General features: G+C 56.5%; 1 protein-coding gene across 1 annotated transcript in view; it reads right to left on the reverse strand.

Annotated features, from left to right (window-relative positions):
- The window catches only part of TTBK1 (tau tubulin kinase 1), a 38651-nt gene that overhangs the window by 11198 nt on the left and 12123 nt on the right, over positions 1 to 15330 (reverse strand). The window contains exons 10-12 of the mRNA XM_008066121.2: positions 14735 to 14966; positions 14307 to 14482; positions 10887 to 11448 (exon numbers count right to left, since the gene is read on the reverse strand). Coding sequence (XP_008064312.1) covers positions 10887 to 11448; positions 14307 to 14482; positions 14735 to 14966 — 970 coding nt within the window. The remainder of the gene's footprint in view (positions 1 to 10886; positions 11449 to 14306; positions 14483 to 14734; positions 14967 to 15330) is intronic.

A 15330-nucleotide genomic window follows, 5' to 3' on the forward strand; every position in this document is an offset into this window, starting at 1 on the left:
GGTCCCGCTACGGTTGGAAACCTGCCCGAGGCGCCCGGAACGGCCAACTCCCGGGCGGGGGCTGCTAGTTTGCTGTCCGGAGAGTGGATGCAGTGTGCGCTCAGCTGCGGAGTGTGTGTGTGTCCGTGTGTGTGTGTGTGTGTGTGTGCGCGCTCGCGCGTGTGTGGAGGGAAGGGTGGTGGGTGGCCAGTGGGACTGACAGCTGAGCAGAGTGCAAAGAGAGGTCTAGGAAGGTTCCCAAAGTCCTTTGGGCTCCATTTCTCCTTCCTCCCCACTCCTTCTTGGAGGAAGTGGGCGCTCAGGTTCGAAAACCACTGGTGATGTGTAGGGACCCGCAGGGATATTTGGGGGGTGTGGCCCTCAGGATGAGAGCCTCTCCCATAGGGAGAAGGATGCTTTAAAATTTTCAGAGGCCGACTCTATGGAAGGGGGCTGGTTCCTGACGCTTGGGTTGGGAGTCTCCCAGATCTAAGCGGAGTTTGGGGTAGGGTGGGGTCCAGGCTCCTTAGAGGCCTAAATTTCCATCCCCAGGTACCAGATCATGCCAAAGACAGCAAAGGATACAAGCATTTCCTGTGCCCCCACAGCTGGAGGCACCCCCAGCCCCAATCAGAGCCACAGCCTAAGCATGGTCCCCTCCCCGATTACCCACATACAGATACAGTGACACAGCCAGCCCCCCCCCCTTCCCCCCCCTGCCTGAGCAGACAGCACCACCCTTCCCCAGAAAAAGGGAACTAGGCAGGGCAGAGGAGAGAGAAAGAGTCAGGGGGGTCTTGGGACCAGCATGGCTCAGAGGTGCCACCATCCCCCTGCCCCCACGCACTGTGCAGGTCTGTGTGTGTTTTCCCAAAATTGGAAATGCAAAGGAGGATGGTTGGGTTTAGGATCTTAGTGGTTGGATGAGTGTTGAGTGGTTATTGCTGTGACCCAAGCTGCCTTGAGTGTGTGTGGGGGGTGGATATTAATTATAGAGAATTTAATAGAGCATTTATCACTGACCCAGGATCCTCAGAACACACCTGTCCCATCAAGAAAATACTAGTCCTATCTAGGGGACCCCACTCACCATGCAAAGGTCCACTGGCCCATACACACATCCAGGCACTTACACACATGACGTGCACACACATGGCACACCCCCCCACTGGCGGGAGCTGCCTCCCTCCGAGAAGCCTAGCAGTCAGAGTTCTCTGGGGAAGAACACTGTCACCCTTCGAGTGCTGCAGCCCTGGACCCGGGGTGGTGTGGGAAGTCCTCAGGCTCACAGAGTCTGCACAATGACTTCTGGCCACCTCTGTCGGTAAACCAGTTTTGTTTGGCTCACCCCGTGAATTTTATTTTTTTAAGTGGATTTTTTTGTAAATTAGATGCCAACTATTAAAAAATGGGAGATATCACGTAAAAATTAGGAGACAGTGGCAACATTTGGTTGAGCTGAGGACAGTGGGGGGAGGGTGGGGTTCCCCTGTTTACCACTGAGCCTGCCAGTTTCCTGCCACTACCTGGCTCCTGTGTGAGTTGGTAACACCCACTCGAATTGCCTTGTCAATGCTTACCAAAAACGGCATCTGTCCTGTCTATGAGCCTAACCCCTAGGACCTCACCAACACCACTGACGTTAGGTTTCTGAGCACCTGCCTTCCTGTAGTAACCATGGCTCTGCCCACCTAACCCCCATAGCTGCCATGGGCTGCCTGGGGTCATGTGAGATTGAGGGGTGGAGGGTCACTGGAGAGGTCCAGCCATTTCAACCAACCCCAGTACTGGAGTGATTCCCACCTGGACACCATCCCACAGCAAGGTGGGAATGGGAACGGAAAGAAAGGATGGCTCATAGACAACACCCCTTTTCCTAGATAGAATGAGGAGGGGACAACCAGAAAAGACAGTAACAAACCAGTCCCCAGACCAAGACGTTTTTAAAAAACTCCTATCAAACAGGGCTAGAGTATTCGGTATGGGTGGGGGTTTAAATATGTTCTTGTAAATGAAATGCTTTGATTAATTCATTAAATGCAGATAATACTGGGGTCTACCTCATAGGCGATTCTGAGGTTTAAATGAGTTAATGTTGTAAAGTGCTTAGATCACTGCCTGGCATATGAGAAGCACTGTATGCCAGTGGCTGTTAAATAAAATAACAAATAATCAGAAGCCACCACTACATGCAGGATGTGACTATTAAGTACAAAACACCATTTCAAAGTGCAACAAAGAGTGCTGTCTCTTCACAGGTGTTGCGGGGGAGGCTGTGTGCTTTCCCCAAGCAGGGTATCATTCTTGAACATTCTGGCCTCTGCTTGGGAAGTCCTTTAGAAAAAAAATCTGATAACACTGCAGGCTCACAGCACCCCTACCTAGCCCAGGAACCAGAGACAGGCAACTCGACCCCAAGCCATGTGGGGCTCTGCTGAGCTTCACGTGAACATGAGCCAACACAAGTGGTTTAGATAACCTTAGCAGTTTCCAAAAGTCAAAGCCACCCTGAGAAGATAATAGCATTATCAAGATCACCTCCTGTTAGCTCAGAGCTTTATGGCTTACAAAACACTCTCTCCTCCACCAGGGAGGATATGCCAAAGGAAGTCCCCCAAAGGGCAAATGCTTTGATGCATGGCTTTGCTTTAAAGGACACACTCTCTCCCACAGGGGTCAGTTCTGGGGTGCCTGTGTTGGAAAACTCAGCCACCTTCTGAGCACTTGACAGGATTTCCCACCTCCAGAGGTTCTGAAAACAGTAATATGTATGTAATGGTAAAATGAGGCTGAAGCTAGTGCCACCATCTTTGATAAGTCACAAGGCACTTTGGGATCTTAGAGTACCTCAGGGTTCTGGTCACTGAGATGGAGCTGTGCTCAGGGTTAGGTAGTGGAACCCTCTGGAAGGGAATGCTGGATAACAGAGCGCTTGGTTTCACCAGACCCCAGGTAGGAGGGGCCCTGCCCCCGTGATTCTGACTTATGGAGCGGATGATGGGCTGACTCCCTTCACTTCACCCCTGCCACTACCTGGTGTGGACGGAAGGAGGGCCAGAGGAAGGGGGTGGGCGGCAGTGCCAGCAGGAGGGGAGCAGGGCTACTGTTCACTCCCACCCCTCACCTTTGTGCTTTTGGTTTGCTGTCCCTTCTCAAAGGGGCTACCCTGTTCCCTCCTCTACCTTCTGCCTGGGCAGGGTGCAAAGCCAGAGCCTTGGTTTTGAGAAGGTTCAAAAGTGAGCAGCTGAGATGGGGGTGGGATGGGGCACAGGTATTAGAACCCGAGTCTGGCTTTTCTTGCCAGATGGAGAAGGTGCTCTTGGCCCAGACATCCTCCAATAAATAAATAACATTTTATAAAAAGAAAGATTTGGGAGAAAGGAGTGTGGTGGCTATGCAGTGGCTTGAGTGGATGAGCCATACCATAGTGCTGGCCAAACATGAGGATAGTTTGACTTCAGAACACTGCCCAACACACCTATGGCACCCACGGGCTTGGGCCAAGACCTGGAGGTGGCTACTCTAGCCAGAGACGTCTGGAGAGTCGGTGGGCCGAGCAGAGGCTAGCCAGGGAAAGGGGTAGAGAGAGAAGCTGGGGTGATAGTACATAGGAAACTACCGAGGATTGCACAGACATCTTTCTTGCTTCCTAACATGCATGGCCACACACACACTCACACAGCACTCTGCAACTTCAGTGAGTGCCAGTCACACTGGGGTCTATGTAACAGGCACTTCCTGGAATTGTGCAGTGCACAGCCTGAGCATTCATCCGTGGGAGCCTTGCCCTATGCACAAACACTCATGCATAAGCACACTCATACTCACAAGTGGACATCCATGCACACAAGCACATACACACACAACCTCACTGAAACGAACATTTCACAAATCTTTGGGCCTCCTCCCCTCCCCCTACAGGCAATGCCCTTTCCGGCACCCTCCTCTTCTCTAGAGGAACAGAGGTGCTGGCTGACATGGCAGGAATGAAGAAAGGGAATCTTGGGGTCCCTGCAGTGACAAGTTAGGGCTGAGTAATGGGCAGGAAGGGCATGAGCCATCTGGCATCCTGACACCTCCCGCCCCTAGAAACATCCAGGTCTCCATCGGACGCACCTAGCCTCTGCTCTGTCTCCACCACCACCCCAGGGGGGCCGACTGGCTTGGCTGAGCACCCCCAGGAAGGAGCCACCGTCTGTGAGGGGTAGAGGCAGGGCTGCTCCTGTCTGGGATGTGTCCTGGGGCCCCGGCGTTGCTGCCGGGCTTCCAGTTCTCGCCTCATCCTCCACCACCACCTTCTCTGCCGCTGCCTCTAGACTAGGTCACCCCACTGCTGGGGTCCTGCTGCTTTGAGGGGCAGACACCAGGCCCCCTCACCCATCTTCAGCTGCTGAAGATCTGGGGCCAGACAACCCATCCTACCACTGAGTCCTAGGGAAGGGGCAGCCCTCAGGAGACTGAGCACCACGCCTCCTGGGGTGAGATGTGGGAGGAAGGGACTCTATCTTCTGTGATGATGGCATGGGAAAGGTTCACCAGGTCACAAGGGTGTCCAGGCCTATCACGGAGCATTGACACTCCAAGCCCCGCTGGCCTGGCCCCTCTGATCCATACAAACGGCCACACACCTGCCCCACACGGATTAGACACACACACACACACACACACACACACACACACACACACACACTCGGCGGGGGGTGTCCTGGTCTCTCACGAGCCTCTCGGGTGGATCAGACCCAGCCATGCCAAGAGATCACAGATGCAACAGAACCACCCCGGTCCCGTCTGCCTCGTCTGACACCTTGGTCTCCACGGGTCTCCGCACCCACTGGTGGCTCCAGCCAAGCACCCCAGCACCCCTGTCCTGTACCGGGAAGTGCACCACCAGCGCCCCCTCCCGGCACCCTGTGGTGGCACCGCCAAAGGAGCTGATGGGGGGGTGGGAGCATTACAGTACCTCGAGCCAACGTTCTAGGGGCGCCGTATTGCGCGATGGGGTGGGATGGGTGTGTGAGTGTGTGATTATTGCGTCCTGGGGGGGAACCATGGTCTCTGCCTGCTCCCCACCCCCCCCACCTGCCCCCTCCAGGAGGGGGGGGGCCCAGCCTAGGTCTTATGGGTGAACCGGGCCCACACCTGCTGCAGCTGGGACCGCGAGATGCGGAGCACCGAGGGCACGAGTCTGTGGTTGCCGGCGGCCAGGGGCGCGTGGCGCCGGTGGGGCGCCCGCACCGGGCTGCTCTCGGCCGAGCGGCTGCGCTGAATGAGGGAGCCAGAGGAGCCCGAGGAGCTGCCGCCGCCGGGGTGAGGGTAATGCTCGGTCTCCAGCGTGGAGGAGGAGAACACGGAGGACGCCAGTCGTCGCAGGGGGCTGTACCGCGGGAGGGAGTGCCCCGAGAGTCTGTCCTCCTCCAACTGAAAGAGACCAAGAGAGTGGAGGGAAAAGAGGCGTCAGGCACAGACTCGACAGCTCCGTCTCGGGGGCCACCCACCGCTCACAGCCCCCGCGGCGCCGGCGTCCCGGGCGGGTGGTCGGGGTCGGGCAGGGGGTGCTGCAGACCGCGGGCCCCGGAGATCCTGCCTCAGACCTAGGCGCCGGCCTCCAACGCCCTGCCCCCTGCTCCTCCTCTCTGGCACTACTCACGCTGTGATCTCCTTGCAGAGACCTTGGTCACTCGCCTCTTCCGGGAAGCCTTCCTGGCTTAGCCCTAGCTAGCTCGGGGCTGCGACTGTTTTTGCCATGTGTGGGCAGCTGTGTGTTGCCTGTCCCGCAGCCCCTCTGCTTTGGCAACCCCGCCCCCATCACAGTGAAGTGATGTCAGGGTCTCTGTCACAATGTGTCCTGAGGTCGGACTCAGAATCCAGTTACTCATGTTTGAATGCCAACTCCACCACTTACAACCTGGTGCCTTCGAGCAAGTTACTTCACGTCTTGGAGCCCTCGGCTTCCGGTTTATGAAACCGGGGCATAATGGTACCCACCTCACAGGGGTGTTGTGAGGACTAGATGGGATAACATGCAGAGCTCTCAGAACAGTGCTCGCCATGGAGTAAAGGCTGTGCTCTTGAGAGCCATCTGAGTATCTTTTACGTTGCTCTTCAGAATGGGGGATGGAGGACTGCTGGGAGGAGGGGCAGATTGAAATCACTTCTCTAAAGTGGCTTTTCTCCGCCCTGGAAGGGCAGCCTGTGAAAGGGGCTTGGCAGGGAGGCTGCCTTGCTGCCACCAGGAAGAATCCTGCCCTTGAGCTCTGAGGCCCTCAGAGAAAACTGGAAGTGTCCTGGGCAGCGGGAGTGGGCGTGGTGCCCTGGGTGTCACCAGACGCCTCCCAACCTGACCCCTAGCTCTTCTGGGACCAAGAAGGCCAGTTTAAATAGCCTTTAGAGAGCCAGTGGAGATTGGCTGGGCCAGCTGCTGGGGAGCTGAAGGAGGAGGGGACACTCAGCTCCAGAGTCCCTTGCTGATGTCATATGGGAGCAAGGGGACTCGGCATGGTACCTCCAGCAGGGCAGGGAAGAGAGAGAACATTCCATCAGGACCGTCTTTGCTCCCATCCTGCCTCCCTTTCAGCTTCCCTTTGGCCAGGGCTAGGATCCTTCTGAGCTAGTGCCATCTGCACTGAGGGCTGGGGTCTAAGCCACCTGGAGGAGCCAAGAGCCAGAGGCACTATGGTTGCCTCTCATACAGTACAACCTTCCAGCCAGAGTTTGTTCAGCGGCCAGACGGATTTTCCCAGGCTCACACTTCCTCCCAGTGTGCTGCTGCCCCTTCAGGCCCTTGTGACCACCTACTTGTCCTCGACGCCAGCTGAAATATCATGTCTTGAGACCACCCCAGCTTCTCCTGCGAGCTCCCTGCTCCTAGCAGATGTGAGTTCTCTGTTATCTCCCTGGTGGCCTCTGCTTATACACATCCATTTCTAGGCCTCTGCGTCCCCACACCATCCCACGTGACCTGCACTCCCAAAAGGTGGGGCTGTGCAGCCTCAAGCCTCTTTGTCCCCCAGCTCCAGCCCACTGTCCTGCACGTGGCAGGGAAATGTCTTGGCAGCTGCCAAACCAGTGTCTGTGACCTGTGGTGTTATCGGCCAGAGACAACCAGCAAAGGACGCAAACAGCCCTCCCCTAAATCACACATTTGCTAGCCCCATCTACCCTCTCCGGAGCTTTCTCAGTCACTTCTAATTTGCACCTTACATTTCCTTGAGAAGAAAGCCAGGTGTGTGGAATTGTGTGTGAGATTGCTGTTATGGGGAAGTTCACACATCAGACGCTGGGAAGACTTGGCTAGGTCTAGAGAGAGTTTCTCACAGAAAAATGGTGGGGGATGGGGGGTGTCCCTACAGAGACTTCCAGTCTGCCCTGAACCACATAATCCAGTCACCTGGAGGTAGAGAGTCCTACAGACTGGAATCCCAGGATGCAGCCAGGTTTGGAAGCCCCTGCCTAGCTCCAGGCTGGGCTCAGCACTCCCTTCAGGCCAGCCCAAAGACAGAAGGAAAAAATAGGCCTGTCCATATTTCTCCCTCCTCTACTGTCCTTGACAAAGGAAAGTGTCTGCCTCACCTGCGGACATGACCCCGCTGGTGGGTATGCACACAGAACAACACACATGTACACACACGAGTGCTCCAGGCTCCCTCTGACTCCACACAAGCCATCTGCTCTCTCTGGCCATGTTTGCTCCTCTGCTAAAAACACAGGTCTCAGACTGAGTGGAGAGCGCAGACCCTGGAACTAGCTACCCGGGTTCAAGTCCCAGCTCTTCCACTTACCAGCTGGTGACCCTGGACTAGAAACTCTGCTTCTCTGAACCTTTGTTTTCTTATTTTGTAAACCAAGATTGGCTTTTCATCGTGTTGTTGTGAGGAAGATACATAGATGTTATAACATGCAGAGCACAAAATGAAAGTGCTTAGAACAGTGTCTGCATGTGGTAAAGACAATCAAGGGCTATTGTTATTCTCACTATAACTACTGCTCTCATTGTTATTATCAGTGACAATGCTCTGATATTCTAGACGTCCATGGGTCCGTAGATACTTGCACGCTTGCTACGTATCCTACACAGATGCATGACATGTGCACCCACACACAGGAGTACACATGTGGATATGTCCATACACACTGCACGCTCTTGGGCTCCATCGACACAGAAATGCACATGCACAGTCGTAGAATGACAACCAGGCTCATTTCTGTACACTGGGAAACTGAGGCCCACGTTACCTCACCCCCAGAGACACACACAACTCGCCTGTAGTCGACATAGGCAGTGCCCGACCATGTCCTGAGCAGGACCCGAGCCTGAGACCAACTGACTGCACAAGAAGCCTTTGTCTATCTCCCCAGATCATCCTTAAGGTGAGGATCATTCCCAAGATCCGGATAGAACTCTGAAGGTGAGAAAAACCTCAGATATAAACCTCAAACTTCTTCACTGTGAGACCCAGAAAGGGACAGTGACTGACAGTCACCAGAGAGAGACTGGCAGAGCCAGGCCCAGAACCTGGGGCTTCTGACTTCAATTCTGGGCTTTCTCTTGACCCCCTACCACCGCTGACTGTTGCCCTCCCTAAACTCTGCACATTCTGCAGGCCCAACCTACTGTGCATGTCACCTGTGATGCCTCTGGTGCGTGGTACATGGGAGATGCTCGGTGTGTGTGATGGATGGGGGGTGGTGAGGAGTCCCACACAGATCTCACGCCGCCTTTTGCTTACCAGTGCTGAGTGTGGTGGGAACAATGACCAGACCACAATGCAGTCAGGCCAGCCCACGTGCCTGCCAGGGCTAAGCCTCCAACTCGGGTCGGCTAGGACCTCTCTGGGTGGGGACCCATGGCTCCCACTTTTTGAACCCTAAATTCCCAGTGTCCAGGGCAAGGCCAGGATGTGTACGCCCCAGGATCACAGCTTAGAGGTTCTCATTTCTAGCAAGGACCTCTAGACAAGGATGGGACCCGAACACACTCCTGCCCACAGCTGCCCTTCCTAGAGCACTCACATGATCCCAGGCCACGCCTCCCAGTCTGAGCAAGTGGCAGAACGGGTCCCCAGCTCTGCACCTGGGCACCTCCCAAAGCTACCTGGGGTGCACGACCCCAATGTGGAACCATCAAGTAGAATGCGGCACAGTCCCTGAGCCCCTTCCAGCATCACCTCTGCAGCCCTCCCCAGCCCCACTGTGGGCTCATGGACGCTATTCAGCACAAAGTGCAAGAGTTAGCATCTACTTCCCAAGTCAGTGGTCAGCTTGCACCCCACACAGAGAAGCCTGGCCGGGCCAGTGACTCTCTGCCTGTTCTAACAGCCTGACCTTGTCAAAAGAGAATAACCAAGATATCATGAGACGCGCTTCAGATCCTCAGCTCGGCATTTGAGATTCGGCCACCGTCTGGCCCCTCCCTGCCCTTCCAGCCTTGTCCCTCAGTCCTCCTATATGAGAAGGTACCATTGCAGCCAGACTGGGCTCCTAGCATACCTGTCCCTGTGCCCAATCCAGAGTCCCTTCTCATCATTGTGATCTTGCCAGGCTCTCAGGGTTCACCTCCTCCATGGAGCCTGCCCTGGCCATGCCCTCCCTGCAGCCCTGAAGCCCTCTCCTGCCCAGACTTCACTGACCCTTCTTCCCTGGTGCTCCTCCCAAGTGCTGACTGCTCCCTCTCGGTCATTATTATTATTTTTTGAGTTGCAGTCTCACCCTGTCACCCAGACTGGAGTGCAGTGGCCGCTCCCAGCCACTGCAGCCTCGACCTGCTGGGCTCCGGCAATCCTTCCGCCTCAGCCTTCCAAGTAGCTGGAACTACAGGCGCGCGCTATCATGCCCGGCTAATTTTTGATTTATTGTTGAGATGAGGTCTCGCCAAGTTGCCCAGGCGGGTCTCAAACCCACGGGCTCAGGCGATCCACTCACCTCAGCCTCCCAAAGGCACGGGATTACAGGCTGAGTCACTGAGCCCGGCTTTGGTCATTATTAAGGGCTCCTTTTCCTCTCATCTCTCTCCACCCCCAACGTAAGTGCCTTCCAGCTTCCACCTTCACCCTTTGGTCTTCCCCACCACACAGTCCTCGTTAGTGACATCATTCACTCCCATGGTTTCCAAAACCCCCACATCCTCAGTTCCAGCTGAGATGTCTCTCCTGAACCTGGGATGCCTCTGCATGGACATCCCTCAGATGCCATAAAGTCACTGTATTTAAATCTGAATCCACGCTTCCTTCAAAACCACTTGGTGATGGCATCCACCCAGAGCCCTGGGCACCAGCCGAGATGCCCCTACCCTATCTCAGCCCTCTTGGCCTTCTCTCCAGCATCCCTCGGCTCTGTCTACCTCGCCCCACGTCCACAGCCCCTACCCTGGTCCAAGTCCCAGGCCACTCTTCCACTACCACCTGGCATGGGGACTTCCTGTTTCTAGTTTTGCACCCCTTCAATCCATCTTCCACACAGCAGCCCCTAGGATCACTCAACAGCACCAATGTGACCATGTCGCCAAGCCTTCAACCTCCAGCCCCAATCCCTTAGCACAGCCTCAAGGCCCTCGGTGACCAGGCCCAGGACCGACCTGGCCACCTCATCTGCTGCACAGCACATCACAGTGCTTTCCCATCACCCCTCCAGGCCTTCACAATGTCCCCTCGGGCCGAGAGGCCTTTCTCCTGCCTTGTCAGCTGGCTGCACTGCTCATAATGCAAGACTCAACTCAGAACCTGCAGGGCACTTCCTCTGGGAAGCCTTACCTGCCCCCAGCTTAGCTTCAGACTCTTACTCCTGTCCACCCCCGTCACAGTCCTGCAACTGTTGGGTTACTGGTCAGTAGCACCCGCGCATGTGGGGCACCCCAGGCCTCCACGCCGGGACTCTGGGCATCTAGGGGTGGGAGGGTGCAAGCCCAGCCTTACCTGTCTCTGCGGGCCTGTGGGATCCGACTCTCTCCGTCGAGGGCGGGGTCCCGAGTGCAGGGGCGAGTGGGAAGGGCTGCCGGGTGTAGGGGGCTGTGACGTCTCTGACCGGCCATCCGTCTGGCTCAGCTGGGGTGGCGGGGGCTGGGATGGCATCTGCCTCAGGTCCTCCTCAGCCAGCATTTGCATGCTGCGTCCCCGGGGCCGGACGGTGGGCTCTGCCCCTGGCCGCCGCCGCTCCTCGCCCTCCTCGGGCAGCGGCCGCAGTTCCTCGGGCTCCTCGTCCGTGGTGCCCGACGTGCTGGGCTCAGCCCCTGGAGGGAAGTCCTTGAGCTCTGTCTCTTTGTCAATGATGACCCACTCCTTGCTGTCGAAGTCTTCCTCCTCAGCCAGCGGCACCGAGCGAAAGGCGTTGCTCAGGGCCTCCTGCTCCACAGAGGCTGACACGTCCATGCGGCCGCTGGCCTGCCGGTCTGCGTGGCCTGTGTCCACTGACAGCATCTGGGCCGGCTGCGAGGAGCAGGCCTGGCGCGAGGGCGAGCCGGGCAGATCCATCCGTGACCTGCAAAACCACCCTCGTGGGGCTCAGTGCCGGCCCCTTCGGGCCCCCAAGGACCCCAAGCAGGTGGCAGAGTGCAGTGTGACTCCTAAAACCTCCTGACCACAATGCCCTTTCCACCTGGGCCAGGCCCATTACCTCCTAGGTGGTCACCCTCCAACCTCACTTCCTATACAGCCTTCATTAGTTCATTTGTTAGTTCATTCATTCATTCACTCATTCGTTCAGCAAATGCTTTTGAATGCTTACCCTGTTCCAGGAATATAAATAAGCAGAAAATAAACTCTGGTTTCTGCGCAAGGAACGCTCTCCCCTGGGCCACCACAGGGAATCTAATCTTCCTAAAGCCAGCTTTGTTCTTGCTTGTCCGGCGCTCACATCCACCGTTGGCTCCCTCCTGCTGCATCCAGGCAAATACATCCCGCTGGCCCTTGAGTTACAGATGGCTTTCCAGCTTTTGCTGCCAACACCCTCCAGGACTCCTTGGCTGGTTTTGCCATCCCCAAGATGGCCTTGTTAGCCCCAGCTCAAGAAACTCCAGTGACTCCCCAGCCCCAAGAACAAAGCCCCCATTCCCTAGTTTGGCACTCAAGGCCCCTCAAAGCCAGTTTCCCCATTTCCTAGTGAGACCCACCTCAGATTCCCTCCACATGGCCTGTTCCCCCACAGGGCCTGTCCCCCCTTAGGGCCAGTCCCTAAACACCAGTTGTCACAACATAATCTTTCCCTTACAGGACCTCTCCTTACACACAGCCTGACTTTACACCCTTTGCTGTCTGACCCAGGTTGGATGCCACCTCTGGTAGGTAGCCTTTCCCATCCTGTGAGGATTAGTTTGCCCTCATAGGGCACCCGGTGTCTCCCTCTCATCACAGAGTGGACCTCGTATCTATTGACACCCCTGTCTCCCCAGGAGACTGTGACTTCTACCAGGCAGGGACTAGGTCCCATCTGACTTTTTACCCCAAGGGTACTGATCCTGCTTTGGGACATCTGTTCCTTCATTAACTTGAACTGTGCTGTGAATTTCACTTTACTTCCGGAGCATCTCAACTTGGGGTGAGGGTATTTCTGGCTGAATGATAGTGTGTGTGTGGAAGGAGGAGGACGCTGCCTGAGGAGGGCTGTCTCCTCCCAAGTGCCATTGAGAACCACCAGGGAGGCTAACCTATGTGGGGTTTGTGCCATGTCCTCCCGATCAGGCTGTCGGAGGGAGCTGACTGTAATTTTCTGCACCCCCCTTCAGCTCCACAGGCAGGGGGCACAGATCAGAAACACCTAGGACTTTAAATACTTTCTTACCAGCCTATACTGAGCCTGCCTAATGGGGGGGAGGAGAACAACTCTACACTGTATTTGTATTGATATGTTAATAAGGCTTTAAATAAAACACTGAGAGAGGCCACCCAGGGTCTTATATTTATATTCCCTTGTAAACAGCTGATATCATTTCCTTTCCTGAGAGCACAGTTAGCTTTGATGGACATAAAGGAGAGAGAGGGTGCCAAAGGATGTGTGTGTGTGTGTGTGTGTGTGTGTGTGTGTGTGTGTGTTGGATGGGGGGTGGGCTGAAGGAGAGGACTGAAGATGGGGGAGGGGTGCCCTCCTACCACGGCCTCTCCTACCAGCACAGGCCCTGGAGACCACCCACAGGAGTGAGCACAGAGGAGGTCCCAGCAGGGGTGGGACTATCCCTAGGCCATCCTGGCCCACAAAGCCTCTGAGACTAGACCACCCTCAGGGTGGCAGGGTGCTGCCAGGAGGTGGGACAGCCGAATCTCAACTGATTCATGCTGTCTCCTGCTCCCAAGTGCCCCAGAGCCCATCTGAACCCTCTGCCATCTTTGAAATCCTGAACTTTCGGTTCCAGAAACTCTCTCCTTGGCCCTCTCCTTTCCCCACCATTCCTGGAATTAGGGTTCCCTATGAGCCACACCGGGTTGCTTCTTGCTCCCTAAAAGCAAGTGGCTCTTGCTGAGGGCATTTCCCACCTCTCATCTCCACTCTCATCCCTTCCAAACTGCCTCCCCTCCTTTCTCCATCTCCAGAACCCTCCATGGACGAGAATGGTCATCTTCAGTCCCAGCCAGGCCAAACCGTGTGGGTGTGAATGAGGATTGAGGTCACAAGGAACATCTGGAGTGGGTACCAGAAAGCATCCCCGTCCCTCCAGGACTGGGTTTCAGGAAGACATCTCTGGTGCAAAGAAGGCCCCAGGCCTACTATGCAGTGAAACCCCACTCTGAGGCCAAGGCAAGGCAGAAGCATCTCTCAGGGGCCTTTCTCCGATGTTGTCCCACCCAGCTCCAGCATAGGTGGGGATCTGGCCCTGGCCCCCACTGGCCACCCACCACCAAGGTCATCAGGCCACCTTCCCAACCTCCTATTTTCCCCCTCCAAAAAGCTCACCTAGACTCTCAACTCTCTACCAGGGTTGCTGCTGGTCTCCTCCCCTCAAATGCATCACCCTGACCCCTGAATCTTGGCCTGTCAGTTCCTGGCATCCTCCCCCAAAGCTGAAGTGAACCTGCCTCAGCTGCTCTTGAGCATTTCTCTAGAAGAGGATCTGGAAGCACACCCACCCTCCAACTCACCTTCCCCTCTCCTGGGCTGGGGGACTCAGCCTGTGGCACTTACACCTGCCTCCTCTATCCCCCACAGGCCAGGACCTCTCTGACTCCCCACCTCCCCCCAAGCTCTGCTACTGACCCCAGCTGTGTCTGACCCCAGACCCAGGTGTAACCCTCTCAGCACTCCCCAGGTCTCCCACCTCCACCACGCATCTGGCTCTTCCTCCAGCCCAGCCAGGTGAAGGCAGAGGGGACCTTGGGCTTTTGACTGGCCCCTGGCCCCAGACCCACCTCCTCTCATGCAGTTCCACTCGCCCATCCGCTGTGGACAGCCTCTCTGACTCAGGGCTGTTGACCCTCCGGTAGCGCAGAGAACGGACTGGGGTGGTGGGGGAGTCTGGAGGGGCGCGCACTGGGGAGCTGGGGACCCCCACACCTCGGCTCTGCTCCTCCTCCACACAGGGGGTCTGCAGGAGAGGGGGGTACGTGAGCTGGCTGCAAGCAGGTGGTTTTCTCAGGGCCAAGGAGCTCGAGGGGTGGATGCTGATGGTTCTGAGATGAGGCAAGGCGGGGGTGGTGAGGGAACTGGGGAACCCAGGCAGGGCAAGCGGGAGGATGGCTGGGAGAGGGGGCGCAGGAAGCACAGGGCAGAGACCCCAGGCTGGGAGTTAGGGGTGAGGGGAAAGGTCACCCATGCCCTTCCCTCTGGCTGTAGTTACTTTGCCGATGTTGATCCGGAGTTTGTTCCGGTTGACATCCGTCTCCTCCCAGACTTCGGCCTCAGGACCCCCGGGGTGGGGGACGAGGTGGGGGCTGGGACTCAGCCCCTCGGAGGGCCTCCCGGGCAGAATTGGGGGTGCGTTCTCCTGGTCACTCAGGTGCTCGCCCTGCAGCACATCTTCAGTGTTCTCCCGGAGCAGGTCCCCGGGCACTGGTGTCACATTGACCACCCTGGAGAGGACAGGAAGGAGCCATGGGAGTCTGGCAGGGGTGCCCTCTCCCCCATGGCCCCTTCTACCCACACAGGTCCTGGAGGCCACCCGTGGGAGTGGGCACAGAGGTGGTCCCAGCAGGGGTGGAAATATCCCTAGGCCATCCCTGGCCCCCAAAGCCTCTGAGACCGGACCACCCTCAGCGTGGCAGGGTGCTGCCAGGAGATGTGGCTGTCTGGGACTGGATGTCACCCACCAGTTCTGTTTACTTAGAGATCCTGCTGTTGTTCAAGGCCTGCCAATTTCCACTGGTGTTTACTGCCCAACTTGCTTTTTTTTTTTTTGAGTTGGAGTCTCACTCTGTCACCCAGACTGGAGGGCAG

The sequence above is a fragment of the Carlito syrichta genome, unplaced genomic scaffold (assembly GCF_000164805.1).
Source record: "Carlito syrichta isolate Samal-C Ts95f unplaced genomic scaffold, Tarsius_syrichta-2.0.1 Scaffold308847, whole genome shotgun sequence".
Taxonomy (NCBI): domain Eukaryota; kingdom Metazoa; phylum Chordata; class Mammalia; order Primates; family Tarsiidae; genus Carlito; species Carlito syrichta.